A 23189-nucleotide genomic window follows, 5' to 3' on the forward strand; every position below is an offset into this window, starting at 1 on the left:
TCTTGCTGAGTCTCTGGCAGCAATGCCTGGCCCGTGGCATGGACAGGGGAAGCACAAGCTGCTGGTGGGGTAGTGGGCTGGCTGAAACTCTGTGAGAGGTTCCCAGATAATCACGCTGACTCCTGCCCTGGGGCTCCTAGCTGTCTCCATAAATGCAGAGCTTTCTCGGAACTCTTGCAGCTGCTTTCTCAGAAGTCACGTCCTGTAAAAGAGTTTAGCCTTTCTTTTCTTCTGGTGTTATTTCTCCATCAAACCACGCTTACCCTCCAGCTACCATGAATTCCTGGCACAGACTGGCATACCCATAGAAATATTTGTTTTTCTCATATTGATTTGTTCTTATTAGCAGGGGATTTCAGGAGGGCTTAGCAGGGAGCAGGAGGCCCACACGCCCGGGCTGCCGACGGGCTCTCCCTGACTCAATGGCAGGATGCGCCTGGTGATGAACCATAAAATGGGAGACTTGCTGTGTGGAATAACATGGATATCAGTCCTTGTCTTGTGTGAGGCTGAAACTTGGTTGAGAATGTACAAACAGAACAGGGCATGGAACTGTATCCTGAAAATTAAGTTATCACACGTTAGAAGAAACCTTTTGGTGGAACTCCCACCTAGCCCCGGGATGCAGGAGGTGAGAAACAATTCCAGGAAAATGGAAATGGATTTCTTCTAAGTCAACCACAAGTCGTTTCGGTACACACTGATGTATAAATAACACAGCGAAGTTTTATGTGCAACTCAGGGTGTGGCGTTTATGTATGATTCAGAAAGAATAATATGAGTTTGTATAGATGGAAATGGGCATTTGGGTGGGGATTAAGCAAGGGCAAAATTATAATGCGTGCTGGGTGGATGGCAACACCTCCTTTTGCCTATATCAAGGCTGTTCAGAGAAAACTCTGTGATTACTGAGTATGGTGAATCCTTAATCTGGTTTAAGAAAAAGTTATGGAAGTAAAAGTTGTTGACAGACTGACACTCCAGGTTTTAGAGGAGAATATTTTAAATGAACATTTCAGCTCAGCAAAGGAATTTCCTTATGACATCCTAGTCCCTGACCCGATGCCAAGTGGCCACGTATTTTCTATGGTTAAGGTTTATGAATTCTGGCAAAAAGAACAATTGAATCGATTCAGTGTCCACTCAGCTTGGATGGAAAAAAAAAAGCTGCAAAAACAAAAACAAAAACAGATTTCTGGCCGCTGTCCTCAAAATCCTCCTACACAGCTGATTACCGACAGGATCAGCCACTGGGAGCCACATTCCCCCGCACAGCAGCTCTCACTGCGCCACCGCGGGTGGGTGTCCAGGACCCAAGGGCGCGCAGCTGTGCGCGGGGTTCAGGGAGCCCAGCGAGCGCCTGGCAAATGGCAATGTCTGATAACTGGGGACTGCCCGTGGCTTCTGCAGGCAGGGCCAGTGCGCTCGAGCTCATCAGCCAGGCGTGTGGCAGGCCAGCGCGGCCTCCCAGGGAGAGCACAGCAGGCGCCTCCTCGGGTGTTTATTTTGCACCCCAGCTGCCCGAGCCGCGTCCTGGGGCGCCGAGGTAGAGGGGCAGGTGAGAGCTGATGTCAAAGCCAAAAGGTAGGGCTTGGAACGTTGATGGGAAGATAAATTGTGGCAGAGCTTTGCGAAGAAGACCCGCCTGGCTCCCGGACTCGTGTTGTCTTTGGAGCGCGGCTGCTACAATCTGCAGGGACGTGACGCGCCGGCCTCCTGCCGCCTCCCCACCCGGCGCAGGAGAACCGGGCCGGCCCGCGGGTCACGTGAGCGGGGCCACCTGGGCGCCTGCAGCCCCAGACGTGTAATTAGAGGCTCCCGGCCGGCGATGCGCGGGCGGGCAGGTCCCGGCACGCGTCGGGGCCGTGGGCGCGCGCTCGGCCTCCCCGGCTGGTGAGCCCCGGGTCCCCGCCGCCCGGAGCCGCCACCCGTGACCACAGCGGCCTGTGTCCGGGGACGGGGCTCAGGCCGGGGCTCCCGGCCTGCGGGACCCGCACCGCCGGGGCAGCTTCCCTCCCGCGGGCTGCGCCCGGCCCGGCGGGAGACTCGCGGGTTTCCACGGAGGGTGCGTGGCGGGAGGCGCGGCCCGGCCCTCGTGCTGTGAGCGCAGACGCCGGCGGGAGGCGTGCGGTGAAGATGCGACTTTGAGGGGCATCGAGAGACGTTTATTGTCCAGGAGCCCCCCTTCTGCATCGGGGTGCAGTCAGGTTGGCCGAGACGGTCCACTTCCCAGGCCTGCTTCGGCCACACCCCGTTTGCTCCTCTCCTCCGCCTTTTCAGTAGTGGGAGACTCAGGGGCAGGTGTATGTGGGGTCACCCATGCTGCTTTGGTGGGTGGCTCCCGGCTTGGGTGTCCAGGCGTTTCTGGAACCCCAGGGTGAGGGCAGGGGAGAGGCGCCAAGCCTAGGCCTGAGAGCAGTTCCAGCCCCACAGATGAAAACCAGCCCCCCCTCCCCACCAAGCCGCTCCCTCCTCAAACCCCTGACTGCCCAGGGGTGGGGGACTCTGAGGGACGAATGGCCGCCGGACCTGCCGGGAGGAGGAGGTTCCAGGTGCAGAGACAGCAGCGCCCAGTGTGTCTGCCGCCCTGAATTCTGGGCAGAGAACATGAAAGCGGGGAGAGCTTGTTTAAACACGCTCTGGAAACAGCCTCAGCGGCTTAGGCAGAAGGATCTGGAAGTTCAATACATTCAAGTGAAAAGAAAGCATGAAAATTCACACCCACACACCATCAAGTAGCATTAGATCTGCCCGAATCACATTATTTCCCCTAGTTGCAGGGACTCAAGACGAGGCAAGCCAAGTCCAGACACACTCGAATTTTCCTCCCTATTCTGTCCTTTCCACTTTCCCCAAATAAAGCCCCAAAGCTTCACTTAAAATCTGTGTGCTTTGCACGCGGGCAGAAGGCCCGGGCGTGTGCTGGAAGGTCTGAGACGGAAACACACCTCCCAGTGCATTTTCCTCTGAACCAAACTGACTCTCTTAAGGGCTATTCAAGAGGTCCTGGCTGAGCGTCAGCCTCTCTGGTTAGTTGCACGTCTCAGATGGGAGCTGAGGACCCCCCAGGGCGTGTCCGTCTGGAGCAGCCGGGGAGCCCCTGGCCGCCACCCGGCGCAGGGTTTGCGGTCCCCTCTGCTGCAGCCGGTGCAGCTTCACCTTGCAGGACGCCTCGGCAGAGCCAAGTGCACAGGCGTCTGTTTCATCTCCGACTGCCCTTTCCAGAATGTCTCCACGTTTACATGGCAACAGATTTTAAAAACTTGACTAGCTTTCCACAAGACGCTTAGCAGAAAGGTGACGTGAATTTCGAAAGGAAGTTTTAAGAGGACCTGCCTGGGTCCACTTTGATAGAAACTATTTCTAAAAGACTCTCTGAGGGCTGTGATGTCAATTTCCTGGTCTTGATAATAGACTGTAATTACCTAAGATGTTATCATGGGTGGAATCTGGGTAATGGATGCAGGAACTGCTCTGTACTATTTCTGAAACTTCTTGGGAGTCTATAATTATTTCAAATTTATAAAAAGTGGGAAAAAAAAATGACGTATGAAATAATGCAGGGAGCTCAAGGAAAAAGCTCCCTGAAACTATAGGTGCCGAGACGGGGAACAAAAATAGACCGTCGCTTACTATGTGCCGATACCCTCCATCTTTGAAAGTTCATTTTTCACCACTTTGCTTTTAGGAAAGGCCGACATGCGTACCTGTTTCTGCTAAAAGAAATCCAGAGAGGATTTTCGCTTTTACAAGAGGTGAAACACGGGAATGATATTCAAACCTTGTTTTGCAGTGGGCCTCACAGAGGCAGGGGCCACCCCGAGCAGCAAGCCCGGCCCCACAGCCGCCTGCCCAGGCAAGCACCTGCTGAGGCTGTGTAGTTATCACGTGCTTCTTGCGGTGACCGCGCGTGTTATTTTAGGTGATGGGCTATTTTATGCGGCGTAATAGGTTGGTTCTCGGGTCTGGCAATGCTTAAAACAGCTCAGTATAAATGAATGGTAATTGTTTCCTCACTGTCCACAGTGTCCACAGAAAGGTGTTAAAGAAACGGTCCTTTCGGACAGCAGGGGAAACCTGTAACTTGGTTTTTGACCTACTGATGGGGTTCCCTCGTCTTCAGTCGGCTGTGATTGCTTAGAAGCGTCTGCCAGCCTCTTTTTTAAGGAACGGGGCCTTTGGCAGTGAAGAGACGTCTCTTGCAGGTGGTGAAGGCAGCCTTGAGCCCTAGAGACAAGTAGCAACCTATGGACAAGGTTAAATTTTCCGTAGTGTGTGGAGTTTACCAAAGACACGCAAGATGTGCTTCTAGGGAGACTTAATATTTAACATGATCCACATTTTGAGTTGAGTTACCCACGAGCCCTTTGACCTTGGCTTCTGCTTTCTCCCTGAAGTGGTCCCTCGGAAACTCTTCAGCGGGAGCTGGTCTCTGTGGGCGGGAACGCCAGGGAAGCTCAGGGGCTTCTCACGTAGCACATGGGAGGTGAGGCTGGGCCGCTGTGGCCGGACGGCTGGCCCCTCTTTACGAGAACTTGACAAGGCCCGAAGAGGCTGCTGATTCCCCACCCGCACTGGTCTCGGCAGCAGCCAGAGGCCTGGGCCTGGGCCTGACCCGGCCACGGGCACGCTGGGCTTCACTTTGCTTCATGTGTGAGCCATGAGCTGGCAGCGGCGCTCGAGGCCGGAGTTCTCGCTGGTGGCGTTCGCACAGCAGCAGGGCACATTGGCTTGGCTGGGGGGAAAAATACCATTCTGGAAATGTCAGGGAGAAACAGGAGGGTTGGAAGGAAGCGAATAGGGAACTAGTGAAGAACGGGCTTGACCACAACACAAAGACAAGGCAGTGGAGGCAAAGGCAACAACTGAGGTGCAGAGAGCGAGCCCCCCCGGCCCCCGGGCTCTCCAGCCTGCTCTTGCTACCTCCTCGGCGCCTTTCACAGCTGTTCTCTCTCCAGGGCCTGACGTGTGCGTCCGTCCGTCCTCAGCGCCTCCTCTGGCTTCTCGTCGACCTGTCCTCCCGCTCGGCGCTGACGGCCTTTCCAACGGCCCTTGCTCACACCTCAGGGGCACCCCCCCCATCTGTCACCCCTTCTGCCCTAGTAACTGTGGGCTTCTGTGCAGCGCCCCGTTTTTCCTTCCCTGCCTTGGGGTCACACCTGATTCACCCCAACTCTTGCGGAATGGCCTGTCCTTCTGTCACCCACCGCTCATCACCTCCCAGCGCTTATCAGCTATAGCCGAGCCCGCGGTCGCCCTTCAGGGCCGGGTGGGTCTGTGTTCCCGGTAAAAAGCCGGCCTTTTACCACACGGTTGGGCCGCAACTGGCGTCGGGAACAGGCTCTTTGTTGTAGCATGCCCGAAGTGACACCCAACTTTCGGATGACTGGGGTAACAGATCAGACACCCACGTACCCTGTGGTAAGCTCCCCCAGACCCCCCATCTTACAGTGAGAAAACTGAAGGACCAATTCTCCAGACCGCCCAGCACGCAACGGGGCAGGGTGGAGCTGGACTTCGGGCTGGTTGCTGATACCGAAGGTCTGGGAGGTCCTGCCCTGGGGAACCTGGGGGGTGCCAAGAGTGCAGTGACTTTCGCTGGGCGGGGGGGGTGGGGGGGAACGGGGGAGTGGAGGACACCCTGTCCTGATGATCACCCCCACACGGCACTCCTGCACCCACCCCGGGCCTGTCCCAGAGCCTGGAGGAGCCACCCCTGCACCCAGAGCTGGCTTCCTGGGGGGGTGGGGAAGGGCAGAGACGCGTTTCCATGGTAACACACATTCACGCTCACTTTCCTAATTGCTCAAGGTGGAGGCTCACGGCATTTGTCGCCCGAGGGAACCACCCGGATGTCAGGCACAGCTTGACTGTGAGGAAGTCTCCCCTTCACCTTAGAGTGGTGGCGCTGGCCGCGACGCGAGACGGGCCCTTTCAGAAGAGTCGAGGCAAGACACGATGTTAACGGTGTCATAAATAAGTACTGTAACTTTATTAAAATGAAAAGACAATATTCAAAATAATGCGACAAAAATGAACAAAACCCTTTGTCCGACGACGTACACACGACGCAGAATCAGTGCATGGTTCTAAAGCGTGTTTTAACCTTCATTTAGTTCAGACTAAAATACAAGCTTTAAATAGCTCGAACAAGATCATTCAGCAGTTGAAACTGTAAACGGCGCGTCCCACCGCGGAGGGCGAGGCGCGAGGCACCCCCTGCCCCCCGAGGACGGGCGCCTGGGCCTCGCTGCGCCCGACCCGCGGCCGGCTGAGAGCTTCACAGGCGAAAGGCGCCGCCGTGACCTCTGGCATTAAGACATACTGCGCTCTTGGTCAGAAGTGTTTTACTGGAAAAGCAAACAATCCCAGGAAATACTGAACAGGAACCAGCAACACAAGGCCGGCTTGTGTCGTACCTGCTTATCAACGGTCCAAGAAACACACACACACAACGTAACACGCGCCCCCCGCGGCCACGCGCCATCGCGGGCTGCTCCCGGCGGGGCTGGCGGCGACGGCCCCTCGCAGGGGGCCGGAGCCGGGGTTGCAAGGCCAAGTTCTTCACTGATTCTATCTTTGCAGCTCTGCGGAGGGACGTCCAGGCGGAACTCTGGATGCCACATCGACGGCGCCCCCCTCCACGCCACAGACGCCTGAGCCGGGGCGCCGTCCCTGGGCAGGTCTGGGTCTTGCGGGGGGCACCCCCGCCCTTGGAGGGAGACGGCTGCACTAACGCGAGGAACGGGACGGGCCTCGGAGCCAGACATCTCCCAACTCGCTAAGCACAAATAATTTCTTTTGGGGATTCGGATCTCAACGCTACTTTTCGCTTCCACTTGCTCCATGTCCAGTCTCTCGGGAGTCATCTCCAGCTGGAGTTTCTAGAACCCGGAGCAGATGTTCTCTGAGAGCGGCTGCGGGCTGACCTGCAGCTCTGTCTGCGTGAGCCACCTGCACACCCGGGCCCCCACGCCCGCTGAGGAGCCCCGTCCTCGCGCCAGCACAGCCCCCGCCAGCGCCGCCAGCCTCGGGACCCCGCGCCCACCCCTCTCTCTACACAGAGTTCGGCTTCCTGCTCCTGCCACCCCACACGCTCTGCGAGCCTCGCCAGGCTGGGACGCTGCCCGAGAACCGCCCGTGCCCCCGTGCCCGCGGCCGACCCGACCTGGGTCTACGGTGAGACCACATAGGACAGGTGCTTGCGCTTGGCGTGGCCGCCGGGGTCCGCCCGCGGCTTCAAGTCCAGCTTCTCGGTGGCCGAGAGGACGCCGCAGACAGCGGGTAACGGCGGGACCGGGGCGCTGGCGTGGGCTGCTTCTACCTTCTGGAAAAACTGCTCGAATTTGTCCAGGTAGGCCGGCCGCTCGGGCAGCAGGTAGTAGTGCGTGGAGCTGGCCTTCCTCCCGTCCTCGATGATGGGCAGGATGCAGGGGGCCCTGCCGGCCGCGCCCTCGCTGTTCTGTCTCTGCAGGGCTTTGCTGCTCACGTACTTGGGGTCCGGCGCGAAGCTCTGCGTCGGGGGCATGACCCCGTTGAGGTAAGACGGAAGGCTTTTGGGACTCGGGGTGCGGGAGCTGCCCCGAGACAGGGGTTCTCTCGGGGGCACCTTGGGGGGCCGGTCCTCGTCGCTGTAGGTGCTGGAGGCGACTTCTGCCGACCACCTGCGGTAGTCGGGCTTCACCGGCCGCGGGGGGATGGGGACCCGGGGGGGCACCTCCGGCTTGTCCTCGTCCGAGTGGGGGGAGGCGCGCGGCGCGCCGCTGGCCCGCGGGCGGCCGGCTTGCTGAAGGAGCCGGCGGGCCCCGAGTGCGAGCGCCGCAGCCGGCGATGGCCTGCGCGGCGGGGCCGGGGCCGGGGCCGGGGCCGGGGCGGGCTCGCGGCTGAGGTCGGCCTCGGAGGCCGCGGGCGTGTCGAAGTAGGCGTAGTTGACCTGGCCGCAGCCGCGGAAGCTGCGCCGGCCCGGGCCGTCCGCCCTGAGCCCGCGGCCGCGAGCAGCAGCGCCGTGTCCGCGCCGGTGAGGAACTCGACCTCGCTGTCCGCCTCGCTGTCCGCCGCGCCGTCCGCCGCGTCCAGGCCCGCGGCCTCGGCGCCGGGCAGGGGCGGCAGCGGCCGCGCGCGCCGCTCGCTCGCGGGCGCGCCCAGGCCGGGCCCCGGGCCCAGCGGGCTCTTGCCGGGCGCGGGCGGGGGCGAGGGCGCGCGGGCCGCGGCCACCGCGAGCCGCCGGAAGCCGCCGGCCAGCGGGTCCTCGTCGCGCTGGCCCGGTCTTCGCCCGGGCGAGGGTCAGGGCGGGCGAGCTGGGCTGCTGCGGGGCGCCGCTTTCGGCCAAGCGGCGGCCACTCGTCCGCGCGGGCCTGGGGGCGTCCCCTGCAGGGAGAGAGAGGTCAGCCGGCCCCCCGAGAGCAGCCGGCCCCCGCCCCGCGGGAGGCGGACCCCACCACGGCCGGCAGTTCACGGGGACACCCCGGCTCCAGCCTCGGCGAGCGGCGGCCCCACCAGGTCGGGCCCGGGGAGGCGGGACCCTGCGGGCTGGAGATTCCTGCCGGGGGGGGGGGAGGGCTCGGCCCCCCAGGACTCGAGCCCCGGCCCGGCGGGGAACGGGTCGTCGGCCGCCACCAGGGGTCAGGCTGCGGCCGGCAACGGCTCCCGCCCGGGGCCAGAGACCGGCGAACCCGACCAGACCCTCCCGCCCGGGGCAGCCCCTCCGCCACCCGCAGGACACGCACCGAGAGCTGCCAGGCGCTCCTGCGCCGCGGGGTTCAGACTGTAGGCCATGGCGATGGGGTCCATGTTCAGAAAGTGTCTGCGAGGAGGGAAGGGCACAGTGGTCACGCCAGGCCAGCAGGCCCCTCCCGCCGCGCTGCGACAGCCCGAGCCGGCAGCCCCCCGGCCCCCCGCCCGTCCTTACTTTTCAAACCCACTGCGCCCGCCCCAGCAGGCCTTCATGCCCCCCAGGGCCTGGCTGTCGGGGAGAAACCCCGTCTTCAGCGGGGTGCGCAGCTCCTGAGCGGCCACGCCTGCCGTTGACATCGTGCTCCTGAGCAGCCACGCCTGGCGTCTCCAAGCCGGGGAACAGGCGCTCAACCTGTGGCTTTCATGCCCTGGAGGGGAAGCGGGAGAAAAGGAAGGGTGAGCGGGACCCTTGGGACAAGCAGGTGACCCCGGCAGCTGGTGGCAGAGGATGTGGCAGGATGCGGAAGAGCAGATGGCGTCACATGTTCCTGCTCCTCCTGAAGGTTGTCACGGGCAGGCGCCACACACGCCGCCTTGGTAAGTACAAATCCCAAGAGCTGAGATGCTTCAGCAACATGAGGATTAGCCCATGTCCAGCGGGAGGCCTCCTGCCTGCACAGCCTGACTGCGCAACAAATCACTCACTCGCCAAGACACACCGACATGTCCCTCACCGTCTACAGAACTGGCCCTCACGTGAGGTTGCACAGGCCTCCCATTGAGGTTGCGCTAGGCATGAAGCTAACTTTCCCCAAGCTCAAAGCTTTTGTTAGACGTGACGTTCCAGAGCCGCTCAGCCCACAGCCAGGCATGCGCCTGGCCCCTCTCTGGCCCGGCCACAGGAAGACACAGCTGCAGTTATTACTTGATCAAGAATAAAGAAATATTTACATATGAAGATACTAATTGCATTACCCTGTAAAAATCAAGTTCTGCAAGATCGCCGGCTTCAGCCTAAGACCGAGGCCAGCTTCCCCTCCCTTTAAAGACAAACTCAAAGGTACATTCTTCACATTCTCCTCTCCAAGCGTCTGGTAATTCAGGCCTTGCCTAGCTGCGAGGCACAGGTTACAAAGGCCGAGGGAGTCCATTTTTTCCACCAGTTGTTCTTCAACTTTTGGAGCCCCTCTCCCCGGTCAGATGTCAGTCTGTAGCCCCCGAACCCCCCAGCCTCTTTTAAATTGTCCTTTTCCTATACGTCACAGCACGGACCCAAGGTCAGCGTGTTGGTCAGCTCGCGCCCCCTCCACTCTCTCCTCCGCATACATTCAGGTTTGCTTAGAGCAAGTCCAGGACTTTCTTCCTTTCAGCCACCAGGTCACACCTGCCAGCGAGCGCTGTGTGACACTGGCCCCTCCGGGGTGTCGCCCACCCCGGAGGTGCTCTTGGCCTCTTACTAAGCATCTGCACATCTGCCCAGAGCTAGGGACTGAGGACGACACCGAGATGAGGAAGCTGGGTGCTGGGGGGCACCCGTGTTCTCCTTGTTGGAGGTACGAACCTGCTACCCCCATCACACCGTGAGCCCAGGAGAGCGGCTCTGCCCCAACCAGCGACCCCCGGCAGTGGGTACTCCGCACGAGGATCCAACGGCTGCCCAGAGCGTCTGGTCCTCATCAGCAGCAATACCCACTGATGGCTGCTATATGCGGGCGGTGTCTTCAAAGAGCTGAAAAAACACTCCGCAAGGAGTATTTTTTTTTTCCCCCACATCAAAGGAACACAGAGCTGGTGGCCTCTTCGGTCTCAGCGACAGCAGGAAGACAGTGCCGAAGGCTGGTTCTCGGCCTTTTAGCTTCCTAAAGGCATTTGTCTTAACCTAGTCAGAGACTTAAATGGGCTTCAAATAGGACCCCAAATAGTCGAGCGTCATTTACTTTTCCTCATCCGGTCTCAGAGATGTGACGAAGAGAAAAAACCGCCATTTAGGACTTGAGGTCCCTGGGAGGTCTTTATTTTGGAGGGTTGCTCTTGAGATTATTGAAAGGAAGCAAATGTGTCTTGACTTTACCCAAATCAAGTAAGACTATTCCAGAACTGCAAAACCCTGACTTTTAAAGAAGCTGCTAGGCCCTCCCCAGGACCCGAGCGGGGTCTGGTGCTGTCTGCAGGCAGCGGCAAGACGGGGTTGTCTGTGGGGCCAGAGAGGACGAGGCGCGCGGTGTCGGCAGCCTGAGCACACGCCTGCAGACGCTGTCCAGGTCACGGCCGCGCTGCGGGCCTCGGCCCAGCCCCCGCCTGCCTCCCGTGTGTCGGCCTCCTCGGCCTCCTCTGCCGGCTGCATCTGCGCTTTCAGCAGAGGGATTGTGTGGCCAGCCCGACGCTGCCTCTGAACGTTTCAATGGTCCCTTAAAATTATTTACATGTTCTAGAAAAAGTTATTTTTTTATGCATTGTTTCCATCACCTACTTGTTAGCTTTCTTAAGAAAAAAATTTTTTTAGCATAGAAAGAATGGTGCCGGGGAGCGGGCGGCCGCGGCCACAATGAGGCCTTTGTGTGCCCACGGGAGGTGACCGGCCTCGGTTCCAGCGCGGCGCTGTGAGTGGCCGGTTATGAAACCTCGGGACCCGCGGCCGGGAGGGAGACGGGCATCGCCCGCGCTCCCCGTGCAAAGGAACTTCAAACCAGGGTCCCGGCAGGCCAGGAAGGCAGCGTCCCCAGGGCAGCACCCAGCCTTCGTGCTCGGCTGCCCAGAAAGCCCCATGTGCTGCTGCTCACACCCCGACCCGGCCTCGCGCCTGGAGGAAGTGCTGCCCTGTGGGGGCCCTCCGATGCCAGCCAGCTCCCCACGCACTGTGGACAGCGAGGGGCACGGGCGTGCGCACGCGAGGGGTCCTGTCAGGCGCACAGTGGTGGAGGGGAGGCCCGTCGGGGATCGCCAGGCCTCGGGCACGCAGCTCTTAGCCTAGAAGTCCCACCTCGTCGCGAGCCCTCCGGTGTGTCCAGCACGCAGCTGGTGCCCACCCCAGGCGCAGCCACATTCTCCTGCTGACATGACTTGTTTTTTTTTAACCCAGGAACAATAAAGCCATTCTGAAGAGCTGTGTCTCTTGAGGTGCTCCTTTTATGTCCACCCCAGAGTCCTGATCCTGCCCCCGGCCCCGCAGACGGCCCTGGTGCAGACGCCAGGCGGGCTTCCGCTCTGGCCCCTGTTGTCTGGCGATTATCTTTCCACCTGGACGGTCCCCTGGCATGTGGACTTTACAAACCGACCCCTCCCCCTCGCTCACCCAGCCCCCCTCCCAAGCCCGTTCCGGCTGTGAGCGCATCCTGTCTCCCAGGGGGCCGGGTCTGTCCCGGCCGCCTCCCTCCACACACAATGGCCAGGCCCCACAGCCACTGCCCACACACCGGCCCCGAGATTCCCGCCTTCCTTCTGAGGGGAACAGGTCACTCTTCTGACGGAAGCGCCTCAGGCCTGCCCCGAAAGGCCCTCCTCAGCCTCCTTCAGGCTCTAGCTTCTTCTTCTTCCTCTCTCCCCAGTCCCAGCCAGGACCCACCTGGCCCGCAGGCCGCCTCCCACTCTCCTCTCCCAGGAGCCGGTGCAGCCCCTGGGGTCCGGGGTTGTTCTTACAGATCCCCTACCCCAGACTTCTAGGCCAGGGCTCCATTTTGCCCTGCAGATCCTGGGGTCACTCATGGCTCCTCGGTGCTGGTTAAATGCATACTGAGAAGACACCCAGCTCGTTACAGAAAGCCACAGAGAGGCTCGTGGGGAAGCGGGGGACCTACTGTGCTCGGACCGCCCCTGTCCTGAGCCCGCGCGGGGCAGGTCAGGGAGCTCACTAAGTTCATTTCCAAAATCTGAAAGGAACAGTCAGGCTGGGCTGAAAATGATGAACTTCAGTGGTTAACAAAGTAACTTTCTAGGTGGGTTTGTTACTGTTACTCCAAGCAAGTAAGGGGGCTGCTTTCTGCCAACAACCAACTTCACACTATTCCTTCTGGATTCCAGCGCCTCGGGGGTTTCTGCTGCTACCTTCAAGATCACTCTCCTTGGAAAGAAAGAGAGGGCCGCGCCACAGCACATGGCGCTCTCCTGCTCCAGGTGGAGCTGCTGCAGGCTTTCAGCTTGAGGCCGGCTTCTCCCACCCTGTTCTCCATGTGTGTGTGCGTGTGTGTGCGCGCGTGTGCACGCACGTTTAATCCAAAGCCAGGCTACCTTCAGACAGTAACCCAGATAGGCTCACCTTGCCACCAGATCTCATTAATGAAGCCCAGACCAGCCCCAGCAGGAGGGGCACATTTTTGTCACACAGCTCACGCGGTCCTGCCCAGCGCTTCCTGATTTAAAAGTGTGATGTAATTTCCTCCTTTCAATCTGGTTTTTAGAACCTGATTTCTGTTTATTCAGAGTGATAAATGGTCTTTTCAGCTGCATTTAACAATTACCTACAGAACCACTTCCAGGCTGAGACACAGCAGGTAACCGGATCTGTGGGTCAGAATGTGTGGAGAGTGGCTGGTCTGGGGCCACGACCAGCCCCGTGACATTAGATCCGCCCCCAAATGCAACTGCATGTGTAACTTCACTTTGAAAATGTCTAAAATAATCACCTTTGGGGACATGAAAACACAGTAACGCCCCCCGCGACTCGCGTGCGAGCCCAGGGGCCAGCTCCTGGCCACACGGGACGGCGCGTCAGCCGTGTCACCGTCTTCGCTGTTTTCACTGGGAGGAAACTTACTGGTTTGCTACTCATCACACACCCTCAGTGTCTACGGCACAGTGTTGCGGGACCCGAGTCTATCTAATGAAAGCAGAAGATTCTACAAAATCAAAGCCCCTAAAATTCAGGGTTTTCCTGACATTTCCCTTCAGTCTCCAGGCCGGGGGAGAGGAAGGCAGGAGGAACAAGTGAGCAAAGTCCCCGCAGCGCGCCCCGCCACGGAGGCGGGCGAGGGCCTTCGGAAAAGATGACTGACGTTCTTTCAACCCCGAGTTTGAAAATGTAATTAAAATACTCCTACGTGGACTCAGAGCACGCCGGGCGGCTTCAATAAAGATGAAAACGCAGCTCAGCGTGGTGGAGACGGCCCCTCTGTCTCCCGCCGCTCGCTCCTCGCGACAGGGAGTGTCAAAACCCAAGTCACGAGACGTCATCGGCCGCCCTGGGAATGCCGTCCGGCTGAATGTTTTAAGAATGGCCGGTCTGTCAAGAAACCCCATTCCACCGACCACCATAATCGTCGCCGAAGGCCTCTGGCCCACTCAGTTTCCTACCCAGCTGTGGGGCAAGGGCAGGAACGAGCCTTCTGTCCTGCTGTCCCTCCGCGGGCACTCTCCGCACCGCAGGACAGGCCGTGAGGACGGGCCCGCCCTCTCGCTTCAGACAGGCGCGCCGGATGCCGCCGCGCGCAGGGCCTGTGAAGGCGAGGGGTCTTTAAAGCTGCACATTCACCGGACTGTTGGGGCAGCCGGCGGGGTGGGTACAATAACATAAACACCCCCAAGGAGGGCCGGGAGCCTGAGGGTCAGTAACTCGGTTGTGAGGGGTGGGGAGGGGCCCAGAGTCCAACCAGGGCGCCCAGGATGAAGCCCAGGCTCTCTCACCCCTCACACTGCCCTCTGCACCCCTCAGGCTCTGCCCGAGGCCCAGCAGATGCTCCACTCTTAAGGGTGGCTCAGACAGACTTTTCTGGAGACTGACTGCTTGCTTAATAGCTTTTCTTGGAAAACCTTAACACCCCTGAGAGTGCCTGTCCACTTCAACTCCCTCAATTCTCTAAGTTATTAGATGCAAATTCGGCCCGCGGGTCCCTAAGAGCAGGCTAGGGCATCAATTTTACATTCTACGGGCCTCCCTCGGAGGGCGTCGCTCCTGAATGATCCGCCACCACGTCGACCCATTTCAACATGGCCCTTGGTCACAGCAGGTCTCCCATCAAAAGTGTCGCTACATACACCCACCTGACGGCCCCCTGTGAATACAACAGCACCCAGCTCTTGGCCCCGGTGCCCGCGAGGGCTTCCTAACTGGAATTCAGATGGAATTTCAGCTTCCATCCGTAAAGTGCTCAACAAACCACAAAGCACCTCCTAACGCGCCATCTCACTCGATCCCCACGCCACCCCTGTAAGGACAGGCAGGACTGTGACCCCCATTTTGCAGGTGAGGAAATGAAGAGAGGCCGGACAGCCCCCAGGGTAGGACACTCCAGTGCTTCCCCTCCGAACCCAGCACCTCCCCAGGACACATCGCCCCCCGCCTCTCGGTCTGGTGCTTCTTCATTGCAGGCATTCTCCCTGGCTTTCTCATGGACAACGGGGAGACAGGGCCAGGGAGGGACGCGTGGGGTGCTCAGTTGACCTAGTCAACTGCAGAGAGAACAAACAGGCACTCAACTCCTGTTCAGCTTCGAGACCAGGGCTCGTTAGTTCCAGAAATGGTGACCACACGCTTATTTGCCGGGGACTGGACCCCACGCCAGAGGAAAAGAGCCATGGCAGCCGCCGCCGAGCCTCAGTCTGTGGAGGGAGCCTCACCAGCAAGGCCGACTGTGGTGACTTCCAAGGAAACGAGCCGGGTTGGGGAACAGGATGAGGAGGCAGGAGGACATGCATACACAGGTGGGCAGGGAAGGCCTCTGGCAGGTGACTTTCTACAATGGAGTCTAAGGGATGAGGAGGTGGGAGCCAGGAGTATGGAGAGCAGCAATTCAAGCACAGGGAATGGCATGTTCTTAAAACCGCCTGTCACTAGGTGAGTTTCACACACGGGTCTTGACAGAGAGCTTCTGAACAATGTATTTTAACCCTTCCCTTCCCACTTCTTCCTTGGTGAACCTGCAGCATCTTGCTGAATCATGGCGCTCTGCAACGGAAAGACACAGAGCCAGCCAGAGCCTGCGCCTGAAGGATAAACTCACCAAGATCCACAGACTGGTCTTTCAGTGATACTGACCAAGTTCATGGTAAAAGGAGTTGGACTGACGTAGCAAGAATGACTCCCAATGGAAGAATCATTTTCCCCTTCTGAATCTGAATCCCAGGCCCCTTTCCAACCTTAAAAGTAATCTATCTACTGGGCCAGCGACTTACTGCAACTCCCCTGTCTTAGCTGCCTTTACAAAGCAGGTGTTTCTTGTGAACAATGCCAGAATGCCACAGCTGGATTTGGTTCATCTAGTGAGTTACCCATTAGCTTTCACAAAGCAAGGCCCGAGGATGCTAGGGGAATCCTGCCCAAGAGGTACCACTGAAACATATTTAGATTAAGAGCAGAGTTGTTTCTCTGGTTGAGGGAGCCTCTGACATTCAAATTCCTGGAATTACCCTTGGCACCACCTTCTCCTCTGCTCACCTTTCTAAGGCAACCTGATGGTATGTAGACTTTCAGGTCAGTTTCAAGCATGTCAGAGTGTACCTGTAATTTCGGCAATTTGCTTTGCAAAGCTACCATTAGTATTAGCAGAAAGGGAGTATTATCTGGTTCAACTTCTGAGAAGCTACAGCTGAGAGTTATTTTCACACAAAAATGCAAATCTACAGTGTAATTATACTGTGCAGAAAGAGTGACCAGTGTCTGCCCTGAACTGAAGGTTGGCAAAACAATTCAGACCGAAAAGCCATTTTTTCAATCTGATCTGTCAAAAAAATATGAAATCCAGACATTTCATAACAGCCATCTAAAGCCAGATTTGCTTTCTGACCCTTATCAGTGACTGGTCTGAGTCTGCTGAGCTTTAAATGCAAAATATGCTTTCTTGCAATTATTTATCAACCATCAACAATGTGCTGGGCTGCTGAAGACAGAAGCTGCAGGAGGCAGAGTTCCTGCCCTTAAGGAGTTGACAATCTAACATCCCTGTCCGGTCCTAAGCTGTTCAGCCAAGATCTCCACCGTCCATCAGCCCAGTCAGTCCACCGGCACCTACAACTGACAAACGGTCTGAGGAGGGGGCCGGGGCCACAAATTGGGTCTGAAGTCCTTGCTAAAACCCACAGGTATTTCTCTTCAAAGTTGCTAACATCTGTCAGCGAGCCAGGGTGATTAACATACTGCTCACCAGTCACGGTCTGGCAGCATGTTAACCAGAAACCAACCTCTTTTATTTTGGTCTTAGCAAAATTTGGTCATTTCCTGAAATGGGGACCTCATCTCTCTGGTTTGCTGAAGCAAAACTTCACTTTAAAACTGTAATCCCAGAAACGTAAAGAAACAAGCAAAAAACAAATACAGTTCAAAACACCGAGACTGGGCCTGGCGAACCCGAATGTCTCAGCCTTTTCCAGACAGACAGACAGACAGACAGCCGCGGCACGCACCGACTTACAGAAGCCCGAGACCGCAGGACACTTGCTCTCCAGGAGGGAGAGAGAAAAAGCATTTCCACCTCACCTTTCTTCACCCCTGACAGTTGCCTGGAAACCAGTCCTGCCCTACCTGTGTTGCAGGTGCACCTGAAGTCACCGACACATCTCTTTTAAAGCCACAGTCTCTCTTCTGGCCGCACTTAGATTCATGACTAACGAGCGATTCATATATTTTATCGGGCAGGAGGCCGGTTTCCTCGCGGTGACGAAATCCTCGCAAAGACTCGGCGGCCCCGAAGCAGCCGGCCGGCCGCGGGAGCATCGGCTCTGCCCGGACTGGAGGCCGCGGGGGACGGGCCGGGAGCGTGCAGGGCCGGCCCGGCGGGCAGGGCGCGCGGGGGCCCGGGGCCCGGGGAAGGGGGGCCCGCGAGGAGGGGCGCCCTCGGGTGCGCTCAGCACGGCCGAGCAGGTCGCGCCGTCAGGACCGGCCCCGACGCGGCCGGCGCCTCCCCCGCGGCTTTCGGGGCGCATCTGGGGGCGCCGGGGCGGCACCCCGCGACGCAGCCCCGCCGCCCGGAGGGGCCCAGGGCGGAGGCGCGCCCGGCCGCCCCCGCCGCGAGCGCGGGACCCCGGCCCCGGCCGCCCCGTCCGCGCGCAGCCGCCGGGGGTGGAGCCGCGTCCGGCGCGGGTCCCGCCCGCCCCCCGCGCGCCCGCCCCGCGCGCCCCCCGCGCCCCCCGCGCGCCCGGCCCCGCGCCCCCGAGCCCCCGGCCGCCCGCGCCCCGCGCCCCGCGCCCTTACCCCGCCGGGCCGCGGCCGTGCCCCGCCGCCCTCCCGCGCATGCCCGTCCCGGCTGGCTCCGCGCCGCGGGCTCAGGGCCCCGGCGTCGCGCAGGCGCCTCGCCGCTGCCGCCGCCGCCGCCCGCCGCTCCCGCTCGCCTCGGCCGCCGTCGTCGCGGCCGCCGGCGCCCGGCTTTATAGCGCGGGGGGCGGGGCCGCGCGTCACGGCCCCGCCCCCCGCCGCGCGGCCAATCCGCGCCGGGGGCGCTTAAAGGGGCGATGCGCGGCGGGGGCGGCGCGTGGGGCCGGCGCGGCGTCGCGGGCCGCGGGCCGGGCCTCCGGGGCTCCCGCCTCCGCGGCGGCCGGGCCTCCCGCCGGGCAGGTCGCGCGGCGGCCGCGGAGCCCCGGGACCCCCAAGCCCCGCGCCACGCGGAGCGCCCCTTTGTTCCCACCCTTGGGGGTGGGGGCCGCGGCCCGGCCGGGCGGCGGCCGTGGGCGCGGGGACCCCGCGAGGGCGACCCTCTGCGCCGGAGCCCCGGGCCCGCGGGGCCCCGCACCCGCGCTCACGAGGGCCACGGGCTGTGGTGGGGGGCGCAGGGGTCAGCGAGCGGCCAGGGCGAGGGGCGGTCGGGGAGATGGGGGGCAGTGAAGGGTCGTGGGGGCGGTGGGGGACAGTGGGGGGCAGTGACGGGCAGTGTGGCCGTGGGGGGCAGCGTGGGAAGGGGGGGCCAGCGCGAGGCCGGGAGGGACAGCGGGGTCAGTTCCTCAGGGTGAGGCTCGCGTGGGCTCTCAAGGGGCAGGTAGGACAGCGGGCGAAGTGGGGCGGTGAGCAGTGGGGGACAGTCCGGGCGTGGGGACACCTGTGTGCGGGTGAGACCCCACTGGGGAGGGCCTTTCCCCGGGGAGCTGAGCGCCGCGGCCTGGCCACCTCCACTCTGACAGCTTGTTAGGAAATCAAGGCCAGGCCCTGGTGGCAGCTGACCCGAAGGGCTGCCGCCCCCACGCGGGCCCCCCCTTGAGCTCACAGTCTCGTGTTTACTCTTCAGTCCATGCCCACCTCTGCGCCTCTGGGCCTCGGGGCAGCGCTGATGCCCAGAACACCAGCCAGCCTGCAGGAGGAGGTTCTCGGGCCACTGGGTGATGCAACTTAGGCTTATAGTTTAACCGTAAAATAAATAATACAAATGATAACAAACCAAGAGTAACTAAAGTAAGAAAAAAAGCAAACAGGCAGAAACCCTCCAGCCTTAACTAGAACAAATCTCCCAAACGGTGCCCTGAATTGAGGTGAGGCCAGAGCCCTCCTGCTGACCTCCTGGGGCTCCCAGAGCCCCTTCTTGCTTCTCAGCAATAATGCCTGGTAGTTGGACATTTAGCACCACCTAATTGGGGTAGTTTAACATATGGAATGAGATTCTGACCTCATTATCAGGTTAACTATTAACTCTGCTCTCCATGAAATGATTTACTTTTTCTTCCCTATTATTTGCTTACATTCTTTTACATTTAATTCAAAGGCCTAATTTTGAATTCATGGCCTCACGTGCAAAAAGGAAAAAAAGAAGAAAGAAACCTGATGTCTCCCTTTGTCCCCTCTCAGAGGCGAGATAAACAAGCGTTTGAGGCGCCTCATCTGCCCTTCGCTGGGCTCCTCCTGCCCCTCAGGGCCCCTGGGGCCATTTCCTACCTGGGCAACTTCACAGCAGTCCAGGTCTTCCACCTTCCTGTTGCCATCGCTGCTTCCTGCCGGTCACTTAGAATTGTTTAAGGGTGATGGAAATTCATCACAACGGAGTACTGGTTTTCTTACCCAAATAGGTTTTGTGGTCACAAAACGGGTATCGAGACGCCCCCCTCGTTTTGGTTTGGTTTGTGTTTTGGGCGTTAAAAAGGATCAGCAGGTGAGCTTGCTGGAGAGCAGCTGGTCAGACTCACTGGGGAGCGGTTGCTGAATGGGGACCTGGACAGCTCAGGTTCCATCCAAAAGGAAGCCTGGTAGCATTCGTTCAAGGCACTACAATGCAGCTGTAATTTGTGCTTTGGCCTGATTGGCATGCTTTTACATTCCCCTATTCATTAAACAGTGATAATCACCAGAGCAACCATCAAACACACCCCTTCTTTAGAGAAAGAAGATCAACAGGATACTCACTATATGGTGGTGAGCTGTTTTGGTAAATTATCAAAAAATCGTAAAATCACATGAGTAATATGTGATTAATTTGATTTTTTTTTCTTCCAGTCTATTTTAAACTTGCAAGATAGACATCTCAATTTATTCTTTTTATTTTTTTTTTTTTGAAATCCCAATTATAACTGGTAGCTTACTGAAATATGCTTCCAGCCATAGACATACACTATGGCATTCTCAGTTGTGGTTGGATTACAGGAGAAGACATACCCACAAATCTTTCAGCTAATGGTTATTAATGGTGCTTTGTAAAGACATTGATATGTCAACAATATTGTAGGGTGTTTGGGAAGAGTATAAAAGAAAAATGCTAAGCAACTTGAAATAATATTAGCATCTTGTGTTTATCAAGGGATCATTCCTTGACTTAACAGATCGGAACATGAGTTTAGTGGCTTAGGGAGAAAATATTCTCTTTAGACTAAACCTAACTTGTTTTCAGTGGACTGCAGTAAAAAAGAAGTTTACAGTCAGACTTTTTAAAAAAAAAAACACCCATCTTTTTATAGTCCATTTAATGTTGAGGTCACTTCCCACAGCTTTTATATTAGCTGATTGTTTTTTAATATTAAAAAACATGGGAAACAGTATACTTCCACCTCATTGACCCAAATAGTGCCTTTACTACGCTTCTTTCAGTGTAGGAAGAAGCTGTCCTTGGAGTGAGAACAGGGGAGATTCTGGCGCTGAACCCTTAGAACCCAGCATTGCTTTCCAAAGGACTTGCTCCCTCCTTCTCCCCCAGTAACCTGACCCCTTAAACCCTTGCTCACTTTAAAGTAGATCTTATTTGAAGCCTGTAGGAGACTAGACCCACTTTTATGTTTATTGCTCGGGCTTATAATTTTTTTTGTATTTCCATTGTGTTATAAAGACATATTTTCAAGGGAGACACTTTCTGTATCCCCCTCAAGCCCCAGAGCCTTTCTTTATGTCTAGCCACGCTGTTAATAACAATGCACCTATTACTATTTTTACTAATGTATATAAGTGTGTGCAATAAAAAATACATGATGGGAAGAACTGCATTTCTTGCAGACCATTGGTTTAGAGTAACACTTTGTGTTTGGAAACATCCGGGCACAGATATATATCTTTATATATCCAATAAACCGTGTGAATTACCCTAAGACACATGGGCTGATAAGAGCAGAGATGTTTCCATGTGGAGTGTCAGGTCACAGCAGAAGTCTGCACTGAGTTTTCAACTTTTCACCTGAAAAGTAGCACAGGGAAAGATGTAGCATCCATCTTTAAGTCGTTGTAGCTTCCATCTATAAACGTACATAAATGCAGCATAAATAAATAAACACTGTATTCCCCGGCTGGTTTCAATGGCTCCTTCTATTGCTCTAAGGGTTTAATGACCTTTGGCTTAATATAAATTTTAGAGAGACTATTGATATAGTTGTTTATTTTTTGTTGAACCACTTTTTGTCTACCTAGTGCTCTCTAAAACACGTGATGCTACCAGTGGCTATTGTTTTTCTAGTTTTATCCCATTTCTAGCATGTATAATCAGTTTAGAGAAATTTTTGTCCTATCAATATATTAATTTGTAGAAGTTTCACAAGACGCCCCACCTCCCCGATTTCTTTTAAATATTAATCCGATTTTATCTTCTGAGTTTTACATTTTCTCCCTAGTAAATACTGTATTTCCAATTGGCTGGCCAGTAGGGTGTGCTGTAATCCCTTCCCAAATAAATAAATTAATTAAAAATATTAATGTAAACTCTTCATTAAGAGATCCCCAAAATGTGGTTCACTCCTTCATTGCCCCCAACATAGATGAGCTGTGTTTCCAAACACAAAAGCAACTAGTTCGCACACGTGTGCACTGAAAGCACAATGGTTCTATGAAAGCACGAAAACTTTGAAGATGATGACTTCTGTGGGTTTAGGGCTAAAATAATTTTGTATTATCTTACCAACTTCATATGTTGGTAATGGATATTCTCTTTTATGCCGAATAATCGAACAAGAAAGGAGGCTTGGAGATGACGAGCTTAGGGCCTGAACTTGGAGTCCAGGTTCTCATCCCAACTCACACTCAGTAGTGTGACTCAAGCAGGTGGCCTAAGCCTCTCTGTGCCTTGTGAGAGGGGGCAGCAGTGGCCCCTGCTCCCTAGGGGTATCGCGCGGATGGATGAGATCATTCTTGTGAAAGTGTCAACACAGCCCGGCCCGGGTCAGGGCTCAGCCAGTCTGCTGGTTTTTCAAATCGTGGTTGTCATTCTCAGTGTTATTGTGATATCTTCTTTGAGAGATTTTTGAACACTTCTCATTGCAAGACCCTACGATTCCCTGTTGTTTATTAGTATATAAAACGTTATTTGTCCAGCAAGCCGTTTCCTTAAATGCCAGGAGCATAAATGATTGACCAAGTGAAAGGTCTTGCTTTTCTTTGCAGTTTTTCCACTTAGCAGGCTCAACAACTTTCAGCCAAAGAGAGGGTTCTGTCCTTCGTAGTGAAATTTCAGGCACCGGTAACATGTGGAGAGATATGCTAGGAACGGGAGAATTTTCTTAGAGATTCTGAAGGGAAGCTAACAGTGGCCATAAGTTGGTGTGCATTTACTTGGCAGGCCCATACTTATAAACGCCCACTGACATGTTTCCTTCTAAAAAATACATTTAGTTTGTACTTTAAAAAATGTCTCCTACAGAACTTTTTAATAGGAACAGCTTTCCCATCTTCTCTAGGACAGCGGAATCTGCCCAGTGTGTAGACAGTAGCGTTGTAAGGACTGAATGAATGACGCCACTTCCTGGGATTTCTGGCTTGTTTATTCATTCATCTATCAATGAATATTTATTGAACGCCTATGTGGCAGTCCATGCTAGGCGCCCAGCAGTGAGCAAGACAGACACAATCACTCCTCAGAGAACTTTCTGTTGTGGGGTTACAAGCAAGCATAGGAGATGCCGTAACGGACAAGTGCACAGGAAGTTGTAATGCAGCCATAGCGGCCAGGAGGATGCTGTGGGAATACAAAGGAGAGGCACCAGCCCAGACCTGAGTGAGGCGGGAGAGCCTTCCCAGCCCAAGGGAGGGCCATGCTGAGAACTGAAGGATGCTTTAGCGATGGGAAGATGAAAGGGAAAAGATGCTCTTGGCAGGGCAAACAGGAGATGTTCAGAATATGATGACTGTGAAGGTCAAGTTTACTATCAAAGACAAGAAGGTAAGAGATGAGATTGGAAACATGGAGTAGAGACCAGAGTTT

General features: G+C 56.8%; 1 protein-coding gene across 1 annotated transcript; it reads right to left on the bottom strand.

Moving 5' to 3' along the window:
• Nucleotides 1-5668: 5668 nt before the first annotated feature.
• On the bottom strand, nt 5669-17810 carry ERRFI1 (ERBB receptor feedback inhibitor 1). Its single transcript, XM_037499613.2, is given in 8 exon segments — nt 5669-7770; nt 7773-7833; nt 7835-7983; nt 7986-8278; nt 8280-8367; nt 8727-8803; nt 8909-9101; nt 17792-17810. Coding segments are annotated over 7 exon segments (1386 nt in total). The 5' UTR covers nt 9031-9101; nt 17792-17810; the 3' UTR covers nt 5669-7174.
• Between the last annotated feature and the right edge of the window lie 5379 nt (nt 17811-23189).

Source organism: Talpa occidentalis, unplaced genomic scaffold (assembly GCF_014898055.3).
Source record: "Talpa occidentalis isolate TD23 unplaced genomic scaffold, MPIMG_talOcc4v2.1 talOcc4.9, whole genome shotgun sequence".
NCBI lineage: Eukaryota > Metazoa > Chordata > Mammalia > Eulipotyphla > Talpidae > Talpa > Talpa occidentalis.